The 18,433-nt window shown below is 45.3% G+C and overlaps 1 protein-coding gene across 1 annotated transcript in view; it reads left to right on the top strand.

The window, feature by feature from the left end:
* The first annotated feature begins 6,170 nt into the window (after positions 1-6,170).
* The window catches only part of ANKFY1 (ankyrin repeat and FYVE domain containing 1), a 45,281-nt gene continuing 33,018 nt past the window's right edge, over positions 6,171-18,433 (top strand). The window contains exons 1-3 of the mRNA XM_077311352.1: positions 6,171-6,300; positions 15,386-15,578; positions 17,562-17,680. Of these exons, the coding sequence (XP_077167467.1) occupies positions 6,291-6,300; positions 15,386-15,578; positions 17,562-17,680 (322 nt within the window). The 5' untranslated portion in view covers positions 6,171-6,290. The remainder of the gene's footprint in view (positions 6,301-15,385; positions 15,579-17,561; positions 17,681-18,433) is intronic.

Below are 18,433 nucleotides of genomic sequence, written 5' to 3'. Positions count from 1 at the left end.
AGCATATGAACTGGCTTCGTTTTAAAGCTTGATGGCCACTGACTCCATGTAAATCCTTCCTTGCGGAGAGAGATATGTATTACTACGGCAAAGGGACTAGGTTACATGGGCCTTGTGTGGCGCTTATGTCTGGTGCAGTTAATTGCAAAGGGGCCTGAATGGATGGATCCAAACTAAATCTCTACTACTGTATCCTTCCAAAACAGCTTGTAAGTGCAACACTCCATGAACAGTTGGCCAGACTTCCCTGCTTTCTGGGCTGTGGTTTCAAACAAAAGCAAATACAGGGGCGGGTGTGTGTGTGTGTGGGGGGGGGGGGAGAGAAACATATGTTAGGTTTCTGAAGGGAAAATAGTGAACCAATTATGACTGCCAGGGGGAACCACCATTGGTTCAAAGCCACTTTACAAGAAGAAGCGGCAATTAAAAACTGAAATGGATAAAGCAGTAGGTCCTTGCCTGTATTGTTCAAAAGCAAAGATATGTTTTGGCCCGGCTACATGCAGCAATGAAGTTGGTCAGAGATGCTATGAGTTAGAAACATTTCCCCTTAGTCAGTGCTTGTAGTTCTCCCTTTCAGCTGACGGATGTATTTGCTACTTACGAGCTGTTGATGCCCGGACACAATAGCTGGGTTTAGACAATTGCTCCAAATGAGAACCAAATTTTCTGGGGTCCTGCTGAGGTGGGGTGGGAGGAGACGTCTTGCCAGCCAGCTGGCTAGCGTATGCAGCGTTTTGCTTACGTAAGACATGGGGGGATTGTCCTGCATCCTGGCAATGTGGTGCCCTGTATTTCCACAGTTATTAAGGGGGAGAGAATACCAGCATTTCTGGGGCAGCTATTGTGATCCAAAAGGCAGCCAGCTGGATGTAGAATTAATAAGGGCTCCCAGCTTGCCATAGGACAAAGCGCTAGCTCGTTTGGTCTTCAGATGAAGAAAAGGCACACGGATGGCAATAGCTTGAGGAGGAATTTCAGTTTCTCTCCCGCCGTTGGGTTGGGGAGAAAACATGATCAGACCCTGGCAAAGCTTTGATTATGAATGGCTAGTGAGCTAGCAAGAGCTCTCTGAGATGATGCACATCCATCCTTTTGCTTTGAGATTCTCCTGGTTGTCTTTCCCTTTGTTTCTCAAAGCTTTGTGCCGTAGAGGAGCTTCAAGTGGAAATTGCCTGAAGCAAGCCCAGCTGGCCTTTTTGGTACAGCAGGTGCAATGTTTCTTTGCCTACCGCTGGTATTCAACCATCTCAAGACCTGGACATATCTACTTGATTCTTGCTGAGGTGCTTGATTTAGTTTCATGTGCTTCAGAAACCCTCACAGTTTCTAGCCTGGTTGTTGCCGTCACTAAAGGTGACAGCTGACAGTCCTGTCCAGAATCTGGTTTTGCACCGATCTGGTTTTTCCTGCAGGGAGTTTGAGCATTATACTGGACACAGTTTTGCTAGTTAGCCATGTTTTTGGGTGTGGTTCAGTTGTTATTCTAAGTGACCATATTGTGGTTTAAGGTCCCCATGCAAAAGAGCAGAGAAGGCGACATTCTTCCTGTGAGGCAAGAGGACATCTCACTGGGTGTTTTCCGCCACTTGCGTAGGAGAGCAGGATCAGACTTTTGTCTCCTGTCTCCTTGGTGATGGGGGGCACCCTTGCCAATCTTCTTGCCTCGATAGGGTGCAGTAGGATAGGCTACCATCTCTGGCTCTTTCCTCCCATTCTTATTTTTCCGTATCCTTTTTCTAAATCCTATTTCTATTCTATCAAAGAGAGAAATAACCAGAAGAGGAATCTTTTTGGAACAGCCTCTGGGCATTCAATTTCCTGAAGTGCTGATGCAGTTGCAGTCTCAGGCGCCATTTTAAGCACCAGAATGCTAGAGTCAGGCTTCAGAGAAAGATCGATGACTCTGCACTTCAAGAGGAGGGCTCCTCAGAAGATGATTCCCGAGCTCCTTTTCTGCCAAATCAGGAGCAATCGTATCATGCGGGCACAACAGACCGTGGTCTGGGCTATCCCAGCTACTGGGGCTGTAAGGCAGAAAGAAGGTGTGGAAGGTGGGCGGCCTGCAAAAAAACCGCAAGGCGCCAGTCTGGCTATAGCTGTCTCTTCATCGGAACCACTTCAGTGCAGCTGCCATTTTGAGGCTTCTCAGGGGAAGATGTCTGATCAGGTAAGTCTAAGCCTAAACAATATGGATGCTCCTATGAAGGTTAGTGGAGAATGGACTCCTCAGTCTATAAATTAACTCCAGATTTCGTCAGATGGATAAAGGCAACCATGATGGAAGAAACAGAATCCCACAACAAGGAGAGACGAGCCTTTCCCATCCATTGGGGGGGGGGGGGGAAGAGTTTGGGAACTGCCCAACAAAAGCTGTACAAAAAAGAGGAAGAGTCAGTCCTGACACATGTGACTTCTCTTTAGAGGAGGAGGAATTACAAAGTCACAAACTGCAAAGGGAAGCAAAGAAAGGCTTAGCCTGGGCAGAACATCATGTAAAATCACTAAGAGCAGATCATGTTCAGGGCTACCTGAATATACAGGTGGACAATCTTAATTAACTCCCATCCATTCGGGAAACCTTTCCAGGACTGTTTCACGAACCCCTGGTTGAGGCCTGCGCTAGGCCAACCTGATTATTTGCCGAAACGCTTTCTATCAAATGGGCCAGTAAAAAAGTAAGGTCTGATCCTAGAGGCTCCAGGTATAAACCTGGTACCACGTGACCTGCCTCAAAACGAGATAGACTAGGAAGCTAGATTCCCGGAAACATCCTGCTCTTACTGCCCTAACTGGGGAGTATATCATATCTTCCTCTCAGTGGGTGAATCCTAGGCTTTACATTTTAGGAGGTATTGCTGGACCTGCCAACTGGAACCATGTGCTGTTACGGGAGTCATCAACGTGACATTAGTATTGGTGACCCTCACCTGGATGGCCCAGGCAAGTAGGATCCCTTCAGATCTTGGAAGCTAAGCAGGACCCCCAACCCGGCCTAGTATTTGGATGGTCATTCCTCCAAGGAACACTAGGGGTCACAGTGCGGAGGCAGGCAGTGGCCAATGACCTCCAAATGTCCCTTACCTGGTTGCCAGACAATCCTTTGATCTCCTGGCTGCACAGACTACACATATATGATCAATAATGGTATCTGTAGCTGCTCTCCTATTTGTTTGCTTTCTCCTCCCAAGCTGGGATTGTGGTCATACTTAGGCAAATCTGATGTGTGAATGGCAATAATACTGTATTCTCTTCTGCCTCCAGTCTGGGAATCTCCTACATCCTTTTAGTTGTCATGTACAAACCATGCTGTCTTCATGTCTCCAAGACCCTATTTAGATAGCTTGTTGAAGATGCTATTCTCACAGTACATGCAAGGGATTGATGTGCATTCCAAGATGATGTTTGGAGTCACCTGTAGGTAAAATAAGCTTCTCTCTTTCCCTTTATGCTTTTCTCTGAGTGTTTTTCCCCCCAAATTATGTCCTGCCAAACAGTGGGGCTTCCCTCTGTCTTACCAAAGGGAATTCTGAGTGAGAATTCATGATGGCACATGAAGCTTGATGCCTCCCTACTTCTCTTTTCTCATCTTTCTGCAGGATACAAGACTTCTGCAAATATATTGGCTTTCCTTAGTAAGCACCTTTGAAAACGGATGTTGTACGAACAGCTCCTCTCTGCTCCACACGTTACCTTAATTAGACATGTGTTCTGGTGTAACTTTCTATGGAGGAAGCAACAATGCTAAAGATTCTAGGCTATGACCCAGAGCACTTTTACTTTGGAGCAAGTTCCGTTGAAATGAATAGGCTACATTTCTGAACGAGTGTTCAGGAGCAGGGAGTCAGCTTGTTGAACAGAGGCTGGATGCTGGCCATGTGTCTGGTCTATTGCCTGGCAATGTTATAGGCCACCAGCTTGCACAAGTCAAGGAGGTGCTGAATAAGGAGTAAAAAGCTTTGGTGGAGGAAATAATACACCAGCTTTTCTGGTAAAGATACAGAAAGTGGGTGGTTGCATAACCATTATGATTTTTAATCCAACATACTTTTTTATCTTGCCTGGTCTCCAAGGAAATCATCACCATCTTTATTTTTCTAACCCACCCTTCCCGTGAAACTCAGGACGGGTAACGTTTATTTTTATTTCATTTATTTTTTGGATTTCATCCTGCCCCTCCCAGCATTGCTGGCTCAGGGCGGCCTCCAACATAGTAATAAAAACATATACAATAAATTTATAAAATTTAAAGTAATCTAAGAACAGTCAGTCAGCTGCACGGGTGGACGAAAACAAAAAGCATCTTGATTTTTGTTTTTTGGGGGGCAGGGGTATAGAGGGAGCCCAGTGATGTTTAGTTAAGTCATCTAAATATTCATTGCCTTCAACCAATTGCCTGGAGGAGGAGCTCCATTTTACAGGCCCTGCAGAATGGACCGGTTCCGTCAGGGTCTTCCGCTTTTCTGAGAGCTCGATCCACCAAGTCAGGGCCAGGACAGAAAAGGCCCTGTCCAGACACACTTCTTTCGGGCCAGGGATCACTAATTTATTTTTATTTGATGATAAGGTCCTTTGGTGGGGGATATATTCAGACAAGTGGTCCCTCAGGCACACCTTAAAATACATTAAGATCATAAAATCATAGTTTACAGTAAAACAATTACCAGTAGCCTTTCTGTTGGCAATTAAATATATTAATATATCATTAAATATCGGATGTCCATATACAGGGAGTGTTCATATACAGGGAGACGTATGTCAGGATGGTGTACTTTTATCTTCATAACTATGCTGAGAGACAGGTGAAGATGATTCTCCTTGGGAAATTACATCACTCCCTCCCCAATCCTAGGATAGGACACTTATGGGCAACATTAGAGATTATTTATTCAGACATTACAATTATATTAGTTTATAGACTGTATTTTAAGTGTTTATGTAATTTAAATACGTGCTGTAATCTGCCCTGAGTCAGCTGAGACAGGGCAGAACTGAAGTCTTAATAATAATACAGCCAGGAATATTCTGGACCTGCACAGACACAATCTGTCAGGGTTGCTGTTACTTAAAAAAAAAATCACGAATGTTGATTGCCTTTCACTCCCTTCCCACTCTTTCCCTTTCTCTCACCATCTCCTTCAAGAGTTTGAGTCGGGCATTTTGAAGAACTACACAGTTTTATTCAATGTGTAAGCTTTTGGGCACAGTGCTTCCTCAGACACAACAAAATTCAGTTATACATAGAGGGATTCAAGCAGGTCCCCGTGTTGGACTGAAGCAGCAGAACAGTTTGAGTTCAGGGGCACCTGAAAGACCAACAATTTTATTCAAGGTGTATGCACACTTCCCCGGACACAATTAAATGGGAACTATCAGTTATCAATATAGGCAACAGGATTAAGCAGGTCGCAGTGTCAGTCTGAAGGAGAACAAAGCTTGACTCCAGGGGTATCTTCAAGACCAACTGCTTTATTCAAGATAGATCGCAGTGGGCAGCAGTGTTGCCCTGAAGCAGAACCAATTTAGTGTCCAGTCAGGCACCTTTAAGACCAACAGAAGTTTTATTCAAAGTTTTATTTAGTCTGAGGAAGACTGCTTGCACTCGAAAGCTCATGCCTTAAATAAATCTTTGTTGGTCTTAAAAGGTGCCATTGGACTCTGATCTTATTCAAGGTCCGAACTTTCGTGTGTAGCCACACTGTCACATAGTTGTGGACTAGAAACAATCAGTTCATAATTACAGGCAAAGTGTGAGAGTAAACTTACAAGCACCACAATGAAACCGAGTAACAAATTCCAGAGATTAATAGGGGGGAAAAACAGCAATTTGGATTTATTTGTATTCACCTGAATTGCACGGGCAACATTTTGCGTACAATAAAGATGTCCCCGTTTAAGAGAATAATGCGCAGACATAAAATCTGTTGCTCTCAGCTAACTTTGCCTGCAAGTTAAGACTTCCTACCTGAGGAAACGTGCGTGCACGGGAAAGCTCTGAGCGCTGCCCTTGGGCCCTAGTTCCATTCCAGCTCTACGGGTTCACGTGCACGCGCGCCTCCGATAGATTCAGGCGGACAGATGTGTCGCCCTGAAGCAGCAGAGCCGGCTTCGCCTCCCGGGCGCGCACTCTCTGGGGCGGTGGGCGTGGCTTGCGACGGGGACCCCCCTCGCGCCCCTGAGCGTGCGCAGTCGGGCTTCCCTTTCCTTTTCTAAGATCCCTTTCTCGTCCGCTGCCCTCCGCCGCTGGCTTCCAATCTCGCGAGAGGTCCGAGCCGGAGGCCTGGGCCAACATGGCGGAAGGTACGGGGCGGCGAAGCGGCTGAGGCGGGGGGCGGTTGGCGGGCTTCTCCCCCTCAGGCTCCTGCCGGGCTCTCTCCTCTCCCTTCCCCTCCTCACGACATGGCAGGGGCGCGGCGAGAGAAGCCCCTCTCGGTTTCTAAAATGGGGAGGGCCCGCTGGGTGGGTGGGTGGGTGGGCGTGCCGGCCCCCTTCCCGTTCCCCGCGGGGCTGCCGTGGGTGGTTCGCCTCAGGCGGGGTGGGGCAGGCAGGACCACCTGAGGCGCAGGGGCGGGCAGCGCTGCGAACGGGGCTGGCTCCTCCTTTCTTCCCCTCACCTTGCCTGCAGGTGAGGGGCTCTCAGGTGCGCGCGAGGACCTGCTCTGCCCGCAGAAGGACCTCAGGGGCTGGGGAGGGTCCTTTGCCTGAGAAGCTGCTGCTGCCAGTTTGGCTAGAGATTCCGGCGCGTCGCCGCGTTGGTCGGAAGGAGCGGCATATTTAGAGTCCAGCCAAGGTTTATTCAGGGTGTGAGCTTTCCTGTGCAGGCACACTTCCTCAGGTGCAATGCGCAGGAAAGCGCCTACCTTGAATCCAACTTCTTGTTGGTCTTAAAGGCGCCCCTGGACTCTAAGCTGGACTAGATGCCTAAGATGCCTGCATTTGCTGGCAGGGGCTCATGGGAATTGTAGTCCATGAATATCTGGAGGACCACAGATTGACTACCCCTGGACTAGTGGATCCTGAGCATGGGTGGCTTGCCAGCTTGCTACAGGACGAGTTTCCAGGGTTCCTCCCCAGAGGCTTTCTCGTGCCTAATTTTAATTGCCAGGGGGTCCTCGTGACGCTCTGTTTGTTAATATTGAATTGTTTTGTGAACTGCCTGTACATTTTCTGAAGGTAGGACTCTTAATGGAGAGCTAAGAGGATGAGGATCGTGGCTTCCTCTTCCTGTCACCCCCACCCTGACAGAGTTCTGGAGAATTTTGGAACTTCTGCAGGGTTTTGCGTCACTGTGATTGGCCTTAATAAAACTTGTTGCACAGATTTTGTTTGGGGATTTTGCTTTAGAACAACATGGCTATTTTGGTCAACCAGCTATTAGTAGGGCACTGGTCGGGGACTCCTCTAACTAGCAAGGATTTCCCACCTACTCCTGATATTTGCCAGAGAAAATGCAGAGGGATTGTTTTGTAATCCCCTTCCCCCCAGGGCAATGGAGTGCTGAAGCCAGTTGAGTTTCAGTTGCAGGGGAATCTGAGGAATGGTCTAGTTCTGGTCTAAGAGCTGTGTGTTGGGGCGTGGGTGGGCTTTATTTACCCTGCAGAGTTTTGGGGTTCCAACTTGTAACTTACCAGTATTCCATCTGAATATTTAAGCCATTCTGCAACATCGCATGTTCCAACAGTTCTTATTAATCAGATGTAGTTTCTCTCATGCTGTCTTTCTGGACTTGCCTTGCTAAAATTTGTCAGGGCGAGTTGTTCTTGGATTTGTTCTTTAGGATCCAGCTTCTTCCCTTGAGTCTTGAGATGAAATGTTGGTGGGTCTTATATCTAGTGTGCGTGCATGAAAACAGGTGCACCTGAACTATTATGGCATCATCTATGCCACAGCCTGCTATATTACACAGTGCTGCTGTTCAATCATATTTTCAGTTTATGGTAACATGTTGGAGAACACCAACCTCATCTGCTTTTCAGGAAATTTTCTTAGCACCCTTGTTAGTTGGGAAGACTACCTCATGATAAAGCAGCACACAAAACTCAAAAGCTGGAAGAAATCCCTCTCTTTTTGTCTGTAAAAGTACAAGTGTGTGAGGGAAAGAAACACCGGTTTTTGTGGTGTTCTGCTTCTCCAACAGGGGTTTTACACACAGGTGGACATGCTTCCCAACATGTCCAAGACAAAAGACACTTACTTACAGCTTACAGCACCATTGTTATATTCTGCAGACAACCACATTGTGCATGCTCTTTATTTACACGGCACCTACCTGCTCCCATTGATTAAAAAAAACAACAGACTTTTCTTTCGAATAAAAGGTAGAGAAAGAAAACAGTTATTCTGCTTCTCCGTTATGATAATTTAACCTACTAAGACTTAGTACCATATATACATCGCTAACTTACTCCCGGTACCACTGTTGTCCCTCTCTTTGTTTTAATTTACTATATTCTTGTGTATTTTGTAAAATTCCAATGCATTAAATATTGAGGATATGATTATATCCATGTTTACTTTTCTATCTTAGTGAGTTCAGCTGTTCTAGATGAGAAGCTGCATAGGAGTAAAAATAGGGGGCTCGTGGTGCCTGCTTGTAGTTTTATAATTTTATCAGGTTGTCCCTGCTTGTAATTCCACAGAAATTGCCTGCCTTCTTCATGTGACCCTGTGGTGCCCACAAGCTTCCTCTTTTTGTAAAGCAGAGGGAAGTTTATGACACACCACCAGATTCCCCTTAATTTAGGTTTCTTGGCATGAATGAATCTTTGGCGGTTAAATGCCTCAAAGCTTACTAATAGAAAGTCCTATTTACTTTGAAAACTTACCCACCCACATTTGCTGTGCTTATCTGCCACTGTCTGCTCACTCAGGTCACTGAAAGCAAAACCAGCTCAAGTACAAGCACCTCAGAAGTTAGAAGAAGAGGAAACCTAAAAAGCCAGTCCTCTTTCAATTAGTTTCTTTGTTCTTCCCATTCCCCCCCCCCCCCCATGGGACCTTCTGGGGAAGTTAAAAAGGGTAATGTGCATAAATTACATTGAAGTCTTTGGGTGAAAGTCAAGCCACATCTGCAGGATTACATTTTGACATGTGCAAGACTATTGCATAATATTCAGCTTTTGAACGCTAGCCGCCTGTAAGCTCCTTAAAGTACTTAAAAAACTTTCTTTGTGGAAGTGTCTTCTGAGAGGGAATTTGGTCACAATGAAAGTACTCCTGAGCAAGGGTTAAAAAGCTAAGACATAGTCTGATTAAAAACTGTGCTGTTAGCAATGCAACTTGATGCAAGGGCTGTTGTCTCTGTCTTGAATATTCATTTCTATCACACCCCTTTCCCAAGGTGATCAAGGTGCTGTGTATTCTTTTCCCATTCTCATTTTGTTCTCACAAGAATCCCGTGAGGGAGATTAGACTGAATGTTATGGCTCAAGTTATCCATTGAGTTTCATGATAGGGGAGTGGGGGATTTCCCAGTAGTGCACACCTAACCAGAGTTGTACTCTTTGAAATTCAAGGTTTCGGTTCTTACCTTTAAAGCCATATGCGGTCTGGGCCCAGCGTACCTGAGGGGACCATCTAGCACCCTATGCCTGTTACAGAGCCTTCCACTCTGCGAGTTTGAACAGGATGGAGATCTCTGGCCATCGTGAGGTTTGCCTGACCTCAACCAGGGCCAGGACCTTTTCAGTCTTGGCTCCTACCTGGTGGAATGAGGTCCCGGAAGAGCTGAGGGTTCTGACGGAGTTGTCTCCGTTCTGCAGGGCCTGCAAGATGGAGCTCTTCCACCAGGCATTTGGTTGAAGCCAGGGCAAGGAAGATCTACAGGCTCCTCCACCAAGTACCCAGCCTGAGGCACCGGGCAGAAGTGGAGCTATTGAGTTTTTAGGTAGTGGTGGTTTGAGGGGGCGCCAGGGGGATTAGACTTTATAGTTTTAATGTGTTTTATTTCTTGTAAATTGCCATGAGCCAGCAGGTCTGGGAGTGGCGGTAAATAAATTGAACCAATAAATAAATTATAATCCGTGGGATTAGATGGGTGTACCAGAGTTTAGGATTTGCAGTGCAAGGCTTTCCCTTTCTAATTTGGTATTCTTATCAGTATACTGCTTTATGACTATATATATCAGTGTGTGAAGTCCTGTACAACTGCTGTATAGCAGGTTAGGAAGAAGGCAAGTACGGTATCCAAAATTTCCATGGGAACCATGGCTAAATAACGATTAAGTACCAGGTTAAAAACTATGTATGGAATAGGATGTGCAATAAAGTATTTTAAATAATATCAAAATTGATTGAAGTATATCTTCAAATAATTCCATTCTCATCTGGTTTGTAAATTTCTTAAGTATGACGGGTACACTGGTTATGAACTTGTTCCATTCAATTCAGTCTTCCACACACACAATTTCTCTTAATGAGCTAACTACAGAAATGCTCCAAGCTGGTAACCATGTTGGAGATAATACTGAAACTCAATGCAGTACAAGACTTAGGTAGAGGATTAGATGTATGTATGTGAAGAAGCAGAAATTTAAAAAAAAATAGAATTTCAGGTGTCTTCCAAAAATCAGAAATAAATTTGTCTTCTCCAGTGACTTTCCGTTGTTCACAGTATATTTTAGCCAGACTCAGGATTGTTGAGTCATTGTAGGATAATGGACAGAGTAGCTGGCAGCCTTTGATCCAAGCAAGCTTCACTTCAAAATTCTGTTCACTAAAGCCATTTACTTCATGGCCTGGGCCAAATCACACTTACAGTGTTTTTGTAAGGTCAAAAAACACTGCTCGCTAAATTCCTGGGAGCAATGGGATAAGTAATGGGTAAAAATTAGTTTTATCCACTGCTTATTGTAACCAGCAGATTGGGGTGGACATAGGTATGCTAGGTAGAAGGGATTCCCCCCCCCCCCAGTTTATCTAATTGAGATAATTAGAGAAGTATGGGGGGGGACCTCTTAGGAAATATTTTAACTTCTCAAATTGAATACAAAAGCTTTTAAAGTCAAAGTTTTACTTGCTCAAAACATGTAGCATTCTTGTTCTTTAAGATGAATAGCTAAGCACCCCATCTGGGACCACCCAGGAAATGCCTTTCATATTATATTGAAAAAGTTACCTATTGAAGACTTGTGACTTTGCTTCCGGCCTATGTAGATTCAAGTGTTCTCCCATGGCTTTCTAAAAGTTGTGTTTTTGAAATCTGGTCTGAGTCCGGTTTATAACATTGGCCTCTTGGTTTGTTGCAGCCGTTACTGGGCTTGTGTGCCTGTTTGGTGGCCAATAGTTGTTGGTAAGAAGCTAGGTTAGAGGACTGGCTGTATACCAGAGAAGGTCCTGTAACCCAAGGCCTGTCTAAGAGAGGAATCATTATCCAGCCTGGGCTGTAGTTCATTGAGCTATTGGTCATTCCGGGCACGGATTGCATGACTGGAAATGATTAACTTAGTGTTATCCTAAGATGTCAAATGAGGTGGTGGGGGGCAATCCCATATTCAAGGGAGCCTAGTACTAGGCTCCAAAGTACATTATTTCATTTGAAAAAAGAACCAAAAGTTGTTGGTTCTTATATGCTGCTTTTCTTTACCAGGAGTCTCAAAGCTCCTTCCCTTTCTCTCCCCACAACAGGACACCCTGTAAGGTAGATTAGGCTGAGAGAGCCCTGATATTACTGCTCGGTCAGAACAGCTTTATCAGTGCTGTGGTGAGCCCAGGGTCATCCAGCTGGTTGCACATGGAGGTGCAGGGAATCAAAGTGCCAGATTAGAAGTCTGCGCTCCTAAGCACTACACCAAGCTGGTGTAGAACTGAATGCTTGGAACAGAACGGAATGCTCGGAAACCATCACTGTCAGATCCTGCCACTCAATTACTTTATTTCCTGGCCAGTTAACTAACTGGTTTTTAGTGACTTCTAGTACTTCTAGTAGTTATTAGCTAGTACAGGTAATACTTTTTAGCAGGCTTGGCATGGTAAAAGATTAAGGGATGCTGGGCTGCGTACCAGCATGTCAGCTGATGTCTTGTGAATGAGCAGACCCAAGACCTCTTAAATATCATCAGACAGCAGTCAATTAATTAAGAAGCCCAGCTTTCACTTTTTAAAAGTTCTCTGCCTTTTGCAGTTGTGGAGAGAAGATGCTTTTATTTCTTGGCTTGGAAATCAGAGAGCTGACATTTCCTGGGGAGTTTCTGTGATTTTGATACTATTTACTCTGCTTGTCAACCATGAATATTCAGTTTCGTACGCCTTTCATCATCAAAACAACTGCCAAGGCCTGCCAGAAGGGGGGGAAATGTAAAATTTGAAATCTGACTCAAATGTGCACGGGTCTGTGTTTTGTATAATGTTTTCTGATATTGTGATGTCGGCTGCTGGATTATAGAATGTGGGGAAATTGCTAGACATATGATAAATCACACTTGAACTGACTAGTGCTGTCCAAACATGAAATTAGGCAACAGATTTTGTTAACCTTGGAGCTGTCCCCCGATAGATACGTCCCACAGCTATTGTGCTACCAGAAACGACATACCTGCCTCTGTCTCCTTTGGGTCTGCTACAATGGACTATCAAGGCTTACCCCTCTGGAATGTGCAGTTGTCACCTTTTGTACCAGTTGAATCTCCCAGGATGTTCTGTGAATGGCTTGGTAGGGCTGAGAGTAAAGGGGGAAGGGCCCTTCTGGGTCAGCATGCATTCCATTGCAATGTAAAATGTTCCTGTTGTGATAGTGGCTTTGATCTTTTACTGTTGCTTGGATAGTTAAACCCGTTAAGTGTCTTGGCTTGCACTAGCACAATACATAACTCTTCCTCGTAAAGCATGCCTTCTGAGCCTTCTTCCCTGTTTCCAGTTGGTAGAGACCTCCTTCTTCCATAATACTTGGAATTAGTTGGATTTCGTATTCTTTCCCCCAATGATGCCGAAATTTACTTTAAAACACTTTTTAATGCCTTGATGGGGGCTTCGTGGTTAGAAAACATTTTTAAAAACTAGTATTGCCAACAGTAGCCACAGTAAAAAAGGTATGTGTTTTTTGTGCCTAAATGGATTTGAAAATAAATTATGCAATGCTTGTGAAACTTCCTGTGGGAAGGCTAGCCCTGTATTTCCTCACAAAGATCAGTTATATTTCAGACAGTAAGAAGCCAGTTGATTTTATATGCCCTTAATCCTCTGGGGGTGCAGAAAATTAAAATAAAAGATTGTGGAGGTGATGTCCATGCACCGGACATCAGTACCTGAGCTCAGGTGTGTTGCTCTTCTTATGTTTTTATAAAGGTGCTTCCTTTTTGAAACTTTATTTATTATTATTTATTTACTTTGGATCAGAAATAGCAAAACTTCATAACTATTGCCCTTACTCCCTAAGAGCAAATGAGTAGGCTACGCCATCGCTGTTACAATTATTGTAAATCATTGGTTTTTATTGTCATTTTATGGTTTTAGGGGACGGGTTTATGTAAGCCGCCTCGAGCCTTCGGGGGGAGGCGGGGTATAAATATAAATATAATAATAATAATAATAATAATGTTTTCCTCTGCCAGTAACACTGTGAGCACACCTCGGTGTAATATAATTAGTTAGATCTACTCCTTGCTTTGGGATACATTTTCCCATCATCAGAAATTTAAACAGAGAGGACCTTTGCGGTGATGTGACCCAGCACATACAGGAAAAGTCAATGGTTGGTTGCAAAAGGCCTGGGAGGAACACACCAGTGCAAATCAGACATGTAGTTTTGGTTCTTAAGAGCCGGGATGATCTGCCAGGTAGGCACAGCGCAAGTGGGGACTGGTGTTCAGCTGGATTAATTTGCGCTGTATCTCTGTGAAAGCAATTCATCAAGTGCTAAAGATCGTGGCTAGTGTGTCATTTCACTGCTCTGCCTGCATCTGTAGAGTGCCCCTGAGTGAAACTGACATATTGGTCAATTTCCACAATCTGTCCTGTTGGTTTATTCAGTGTGTTTATTCCTGGTTTGGGGACAGTTCAAAAAGATTGGGGAGAGCTCAGTATAATTTTATTTATTTGTTTATTTGTTTACTGCCCTTCCTGAAGGCCCACAGGCACCACTGTTGGAGACCCCTGTTTTGACAAACTTGCATTGCCCGGGTTTGGACGGGGCATGTGTTTGGGTGGGGGTGAAGTTTCATGTTTTGTGGGTGGTTCCAGATCAGAGGTTAAGAACCACTGTTGTCCAGTGCCACCCAACTCCATTTTTGCTGTGCTGTCCTCCTACAAGTTTGCCCATAGTAACTTCATTGAGGGCCACATCTCCTGTTTCCGGAAGAGGCCAGACTGCTTGTCTCTGTCCTGTCCTGCTAAGCTGAGGGCTCTTCCGTATGCTAACGTCAGTGATCTTTGGCAGTTCTGCAGAACAGACTTGCAGAGTTGCATTTAGTGACTCAAGCTTTTTTTTTTTTTTGTGCTTCCTCTGCTAATGCAGGGCTACTTGATAATATCACGTCATTTCCAATTTTTTTGTTTTTACAACCAGTTGAAAACCGTAATGGCTGCCATTTGCTCCCTTAAGTTTCGTAGCGCCCTTATGCATGGTCTAAAAATACATCGGAGCGCAGGGTGTGCCATGTGTATCGCTGCTTGGCAAATCTTGCTGCCTGGTACTTAATGGAAGCGATCGGTCATTGCCAGGGACTTTAACAGCACGAAGGTCAGTGCGAAACAAAGGGAAGTCTCTTTAATGTTGCTTCTAGGTGGCAGAATATTGATACAATAGCTGAGCTACCCCCTGCGAGTGGCTGAACTACTAGACAGCTGGTGAGGCACGTCCATCTTTCACGCCTTGGGGAGGGGGAGAGCTACTCGGCTCCATATCTCACTTGGCAAAATTTCTTTCTTCTAGGTCAGTTCCAATTCCTGGAAAATTATCATATACATCCTGCTCCTGGGGCACATCTCCAAAGACTTAACAATGGCCGGAGTTTCCCCCAACCTTATTGCATAAAATCTTTTAGCTTTGTTGTTAGTTGCGAAGTCGTGTCCGACCCATCGCGACCCCATGGACAATGATCCTCCAGGCCTTCCTGTCCTCTACCATTCCCCGGAGTCCATCTTTTAGCTAGAGATGCCTAAGTTGGGCCTCGGGCTTTCTGAAGCCGCATTGTATCATGCTGAGCTCTCCCCCTCTCCAAGAACATATGAAGTTGCCTTCTGCAGAAACCGAACAATGATCCGTCTAGCTCAGTCTCGTGTGCATTGGCTGGCAGCCGTGCTTTAGAGACTTAAGCAGAGAACAGCCTTTCCAAGCACTGTTACTGAAGATCTTTTCATAGCACCTGGAAAGATGCTTTCCATATGCGTCCAAAGCAAGCATTTCTCCATTAAGCTGTAATTTGACTGACATTTTTTTTTTTTTTTGCAGAAGAGGTGGCCAAACTGGAGAAACACTTGATGCTTCTCCGTCAGGAATATGTCAAGCTGCAGAAGAAACTTACCGAGACGGAGAGAAGGTGCACCCTCTTGGCTGCTCAGTCGAACAAAGAGAATGCCAGTGACTCTTTCATCAGTCGGCTGCTTGCCATTGTAGCAGAGTTGTATGAGCAGGAGCAATACAGGTAAAAACTTCAACTCTCGAACCAGGTGCTCCCTGATGAAACCCTTTGCTTTTGAAGAATTCAACATTTTTCCCCAGTCTTGCCTTTGTCACCATGAGTCACAGAAACGTATTGGGTAAGATCCAAAGGGGCCTTCCTGCTTACAAAAGACTCTTTTGGAGCCTGGACATGCTACTTGAGGATCCTGAGAACTGGTGCCTTCATTCTTATTCACTTAGCTTTATGCTATTTGTTTCCTTCCCCTCCACTTGCAGGGTTCAGTGTGCTAGTCAGCGAAAAGTAATGCCCATTAACTGTTCCAGGCTCAGCAGCAGCTTGCATCTCTTATACAGAGTAAAACCATGGTCCCTTCAGTGTTGTCTACTGCAATAGTGGTTCTCCAAGATCTTTCCTTTCTTGCTACCTTCAGACTGGAGGTGCCAGAAATAGAACCTGGGACCTTCTGCATTTGAAGCATATCCTGTGCTGCTGAGCTATAGCACAGGAGTGAATGCAAGTAAGTGGGATTAGTAGCAAAGGTCCCTTTTAAAGGAAGCTGCCTTGAGGGGAAGAATATTGCAGGTTTTGGCCAGGAGCCAGAGCAGCACAGGTACCCTTTGTGTTAATAGCTAAAATGGTATGCCAGTGAATATTTCCCCCCTTGACTTTTCTGTAAGCTTCTGCCCAACTTCCAATTTTAAAATTACTTCCTGTGGTATTGTTTTTTGGGGAGGGGGGATATCCTAAAACTTCTAGCTTGAAATTATCAGCTTGGGAGATGCAAAACAAACTTTTTTGTTGCTTGGTGTCTAGGCCACTTGCATATGTTTTACTTTCCGCAGTTAAGCATGGATGAAATGGATCCCTCCTGCATTACATGCTTGGGGAGTTGTGGGTTTAAGCTGATGAATTGTGGGTCCTGTGGTTAGGAAGCATTGCAGCCCTTTTCAAGCCTGCAAAATAAGGGTTTGGTGATGTATTTAGCTTTAAGAGGGGCCATCTCAAATATGGGTCCTTGCCAGCGCTGCCTGTTTATGCTGCCCATACATCGTGGATGTTCAAGAGCAGGGGTAGTCAAACTGCGGCCCTCCAGATGTCCATGGACTACAATTCCCAGGAGCCCCCTGCCAGCGAATGCTGGCAGGGGGCTCCTGGGAATTGTAGTCCATGGACATCTGGAGGGCCGCAGTGACTACCCCTGTTCAAGAGGCTCAAAAGAGAAGCAGCTGTGGCTGGGACCTTTCCAGTGCATACCTGGATGGAACCTTGCTGCCTTGCTGAGCACCTGCTCTTATTGTTTAGATCTGTGTTTTAAATGCTGATTTGAGAACTGAAAATGGCAAGTATCAGTTTAGCATGGCAAATGCATGCAATGCACATCCCTCGCTTATTGTTTTGAGCAGGTCTTCTTTCCCTATGTAGTGCAATGTTTCAAACCTCATCCTGTGGAGCTGGGCCCTTAAGACTTCTCTTTGTAATAACTCTACTGCTGTTTGTAGCTTGGACTATAAGCTCTGTCCTCTTGAGTGTTACTGCTTTATGCATCTGACCACGTAGCTCGCCAAAGATTGTGCCACAATAAACATGTTAGTCTTTATAGGATGGCAAAACTTTGTTATAGCCAGTAAGAGACCTCCGGTTCAGTGGAGAAGGGGTTTTATTGTGCTTCTTTAGTGACCCTTTTCTTTTGAAACTGGTGGGTTGAATAATGGGAATCACAAGAACGAAATACTTAGAGAAGCCTAATTTATAGGTTGGAGTCTTGGTTTGGAATTTCTTTCCATCACAACCCCAAAGGTCTCTGCGAGAACGAAGGGCAGAAGTGCCTTTTGTCCTGTGGTCCTTGGAATGGTGAGGAGCGGAACGCAAAAATGTAGTGGGGATCCTAATACTGTAATGCTTTCTCCCCCCCCCCCTCCTGAATTAATTACAGTTCTGTGAAGTCATTCAGTCGTCTAAGCTCAGGTGTATGTGTGTGTGTGTGTGTGTGTTGTATCTCTTCAGTGACCTGAAGATAAAGGTTGGAGACAAGCATATCAGCGCTCACAAATTTGTATTGGCAGCTCGCAGCGAGGCATGGAGTCTGGCCAACCTGGTGACGACCGAGGAGCTGGATCTGTCAGGTTGGTTTCTGACGGGCGCAGAGTGTGTGCTAGAGATGCTTTCATTGCCTCTGGAGGAGCTGATGAAAGGCCTCTTTGCGGGTGGGGGGTTGCAGCTCATCCTTCAGGACGAGGTGCTCTGCCTGCAGGAGGAGGCACTTGATCCATTAATTATGAAGCTTTTGTCTCTGAAGCATGCCAGCGGCCCTTGAGAGCTGGGTGTTCGAGCTCGTTAAATCAGCAGCCCACCCTCCTTTCACTTTAATGATGTGGATGCTAAGTGCTCTGGTCTGTTCCTCTTAACCGGGCAAGAGCTTGTCACAGTCCCAAAACAAAGCCGCTTGTAACCTCCTGATTATTCCTTTGTTTGAGGATCGCTCTGGCAAAGCTGCCTGGGTGCCGGTTCCATGTAAAGCACCGTTGTGCAAGCAGCCGTGGATCTCGGGTGACTTTGAGTGCGTTTATTTGGAGTTCAGGCCTCACGTTCTCTTCCAGTCAATGTGCTGCTTGCTTAAAAAAATGAGCAGTGTGACCAGAACGGCTGCAGATTTGCATGCACTTCCCCAAATCTTGCAGCAAATGTGAGGCTTTTGCACAATTTGTGGTTTTGTCGAAAGGGAGTTGCCCTGGCAGAGTGGAACGAGGCTTACTGGAATTTATATCCCGCCCTTCCATGTAATGGTGTCCCAGGGTAGGTTGAAGGAAATGAAAAACGCAATAATGCAGCAAAAAGTCGGCATCCTAAAAGTAAGAATTAAAAGCCGTAACCAATTG

Source organism: Paroedura picta, chromosome 15, assembly GCF_049243985.1.
Source record: "Paroedura picta isolate Pp20150507F chromosome 15, Ppicta_v3.0, whole genome shotgun sequence".
Lineage (NCBI taxonomy): Eukaryota > Metazoa > Chordata > Lepidosauria > Squamata > Gekkonidae > Paroedura > Paroedura picta.
The sequence above is the reverse complement of the archived record's forward strand: the minus strand, read 5'-3'. Positions and strand labels throughout refer to the sequence as shown.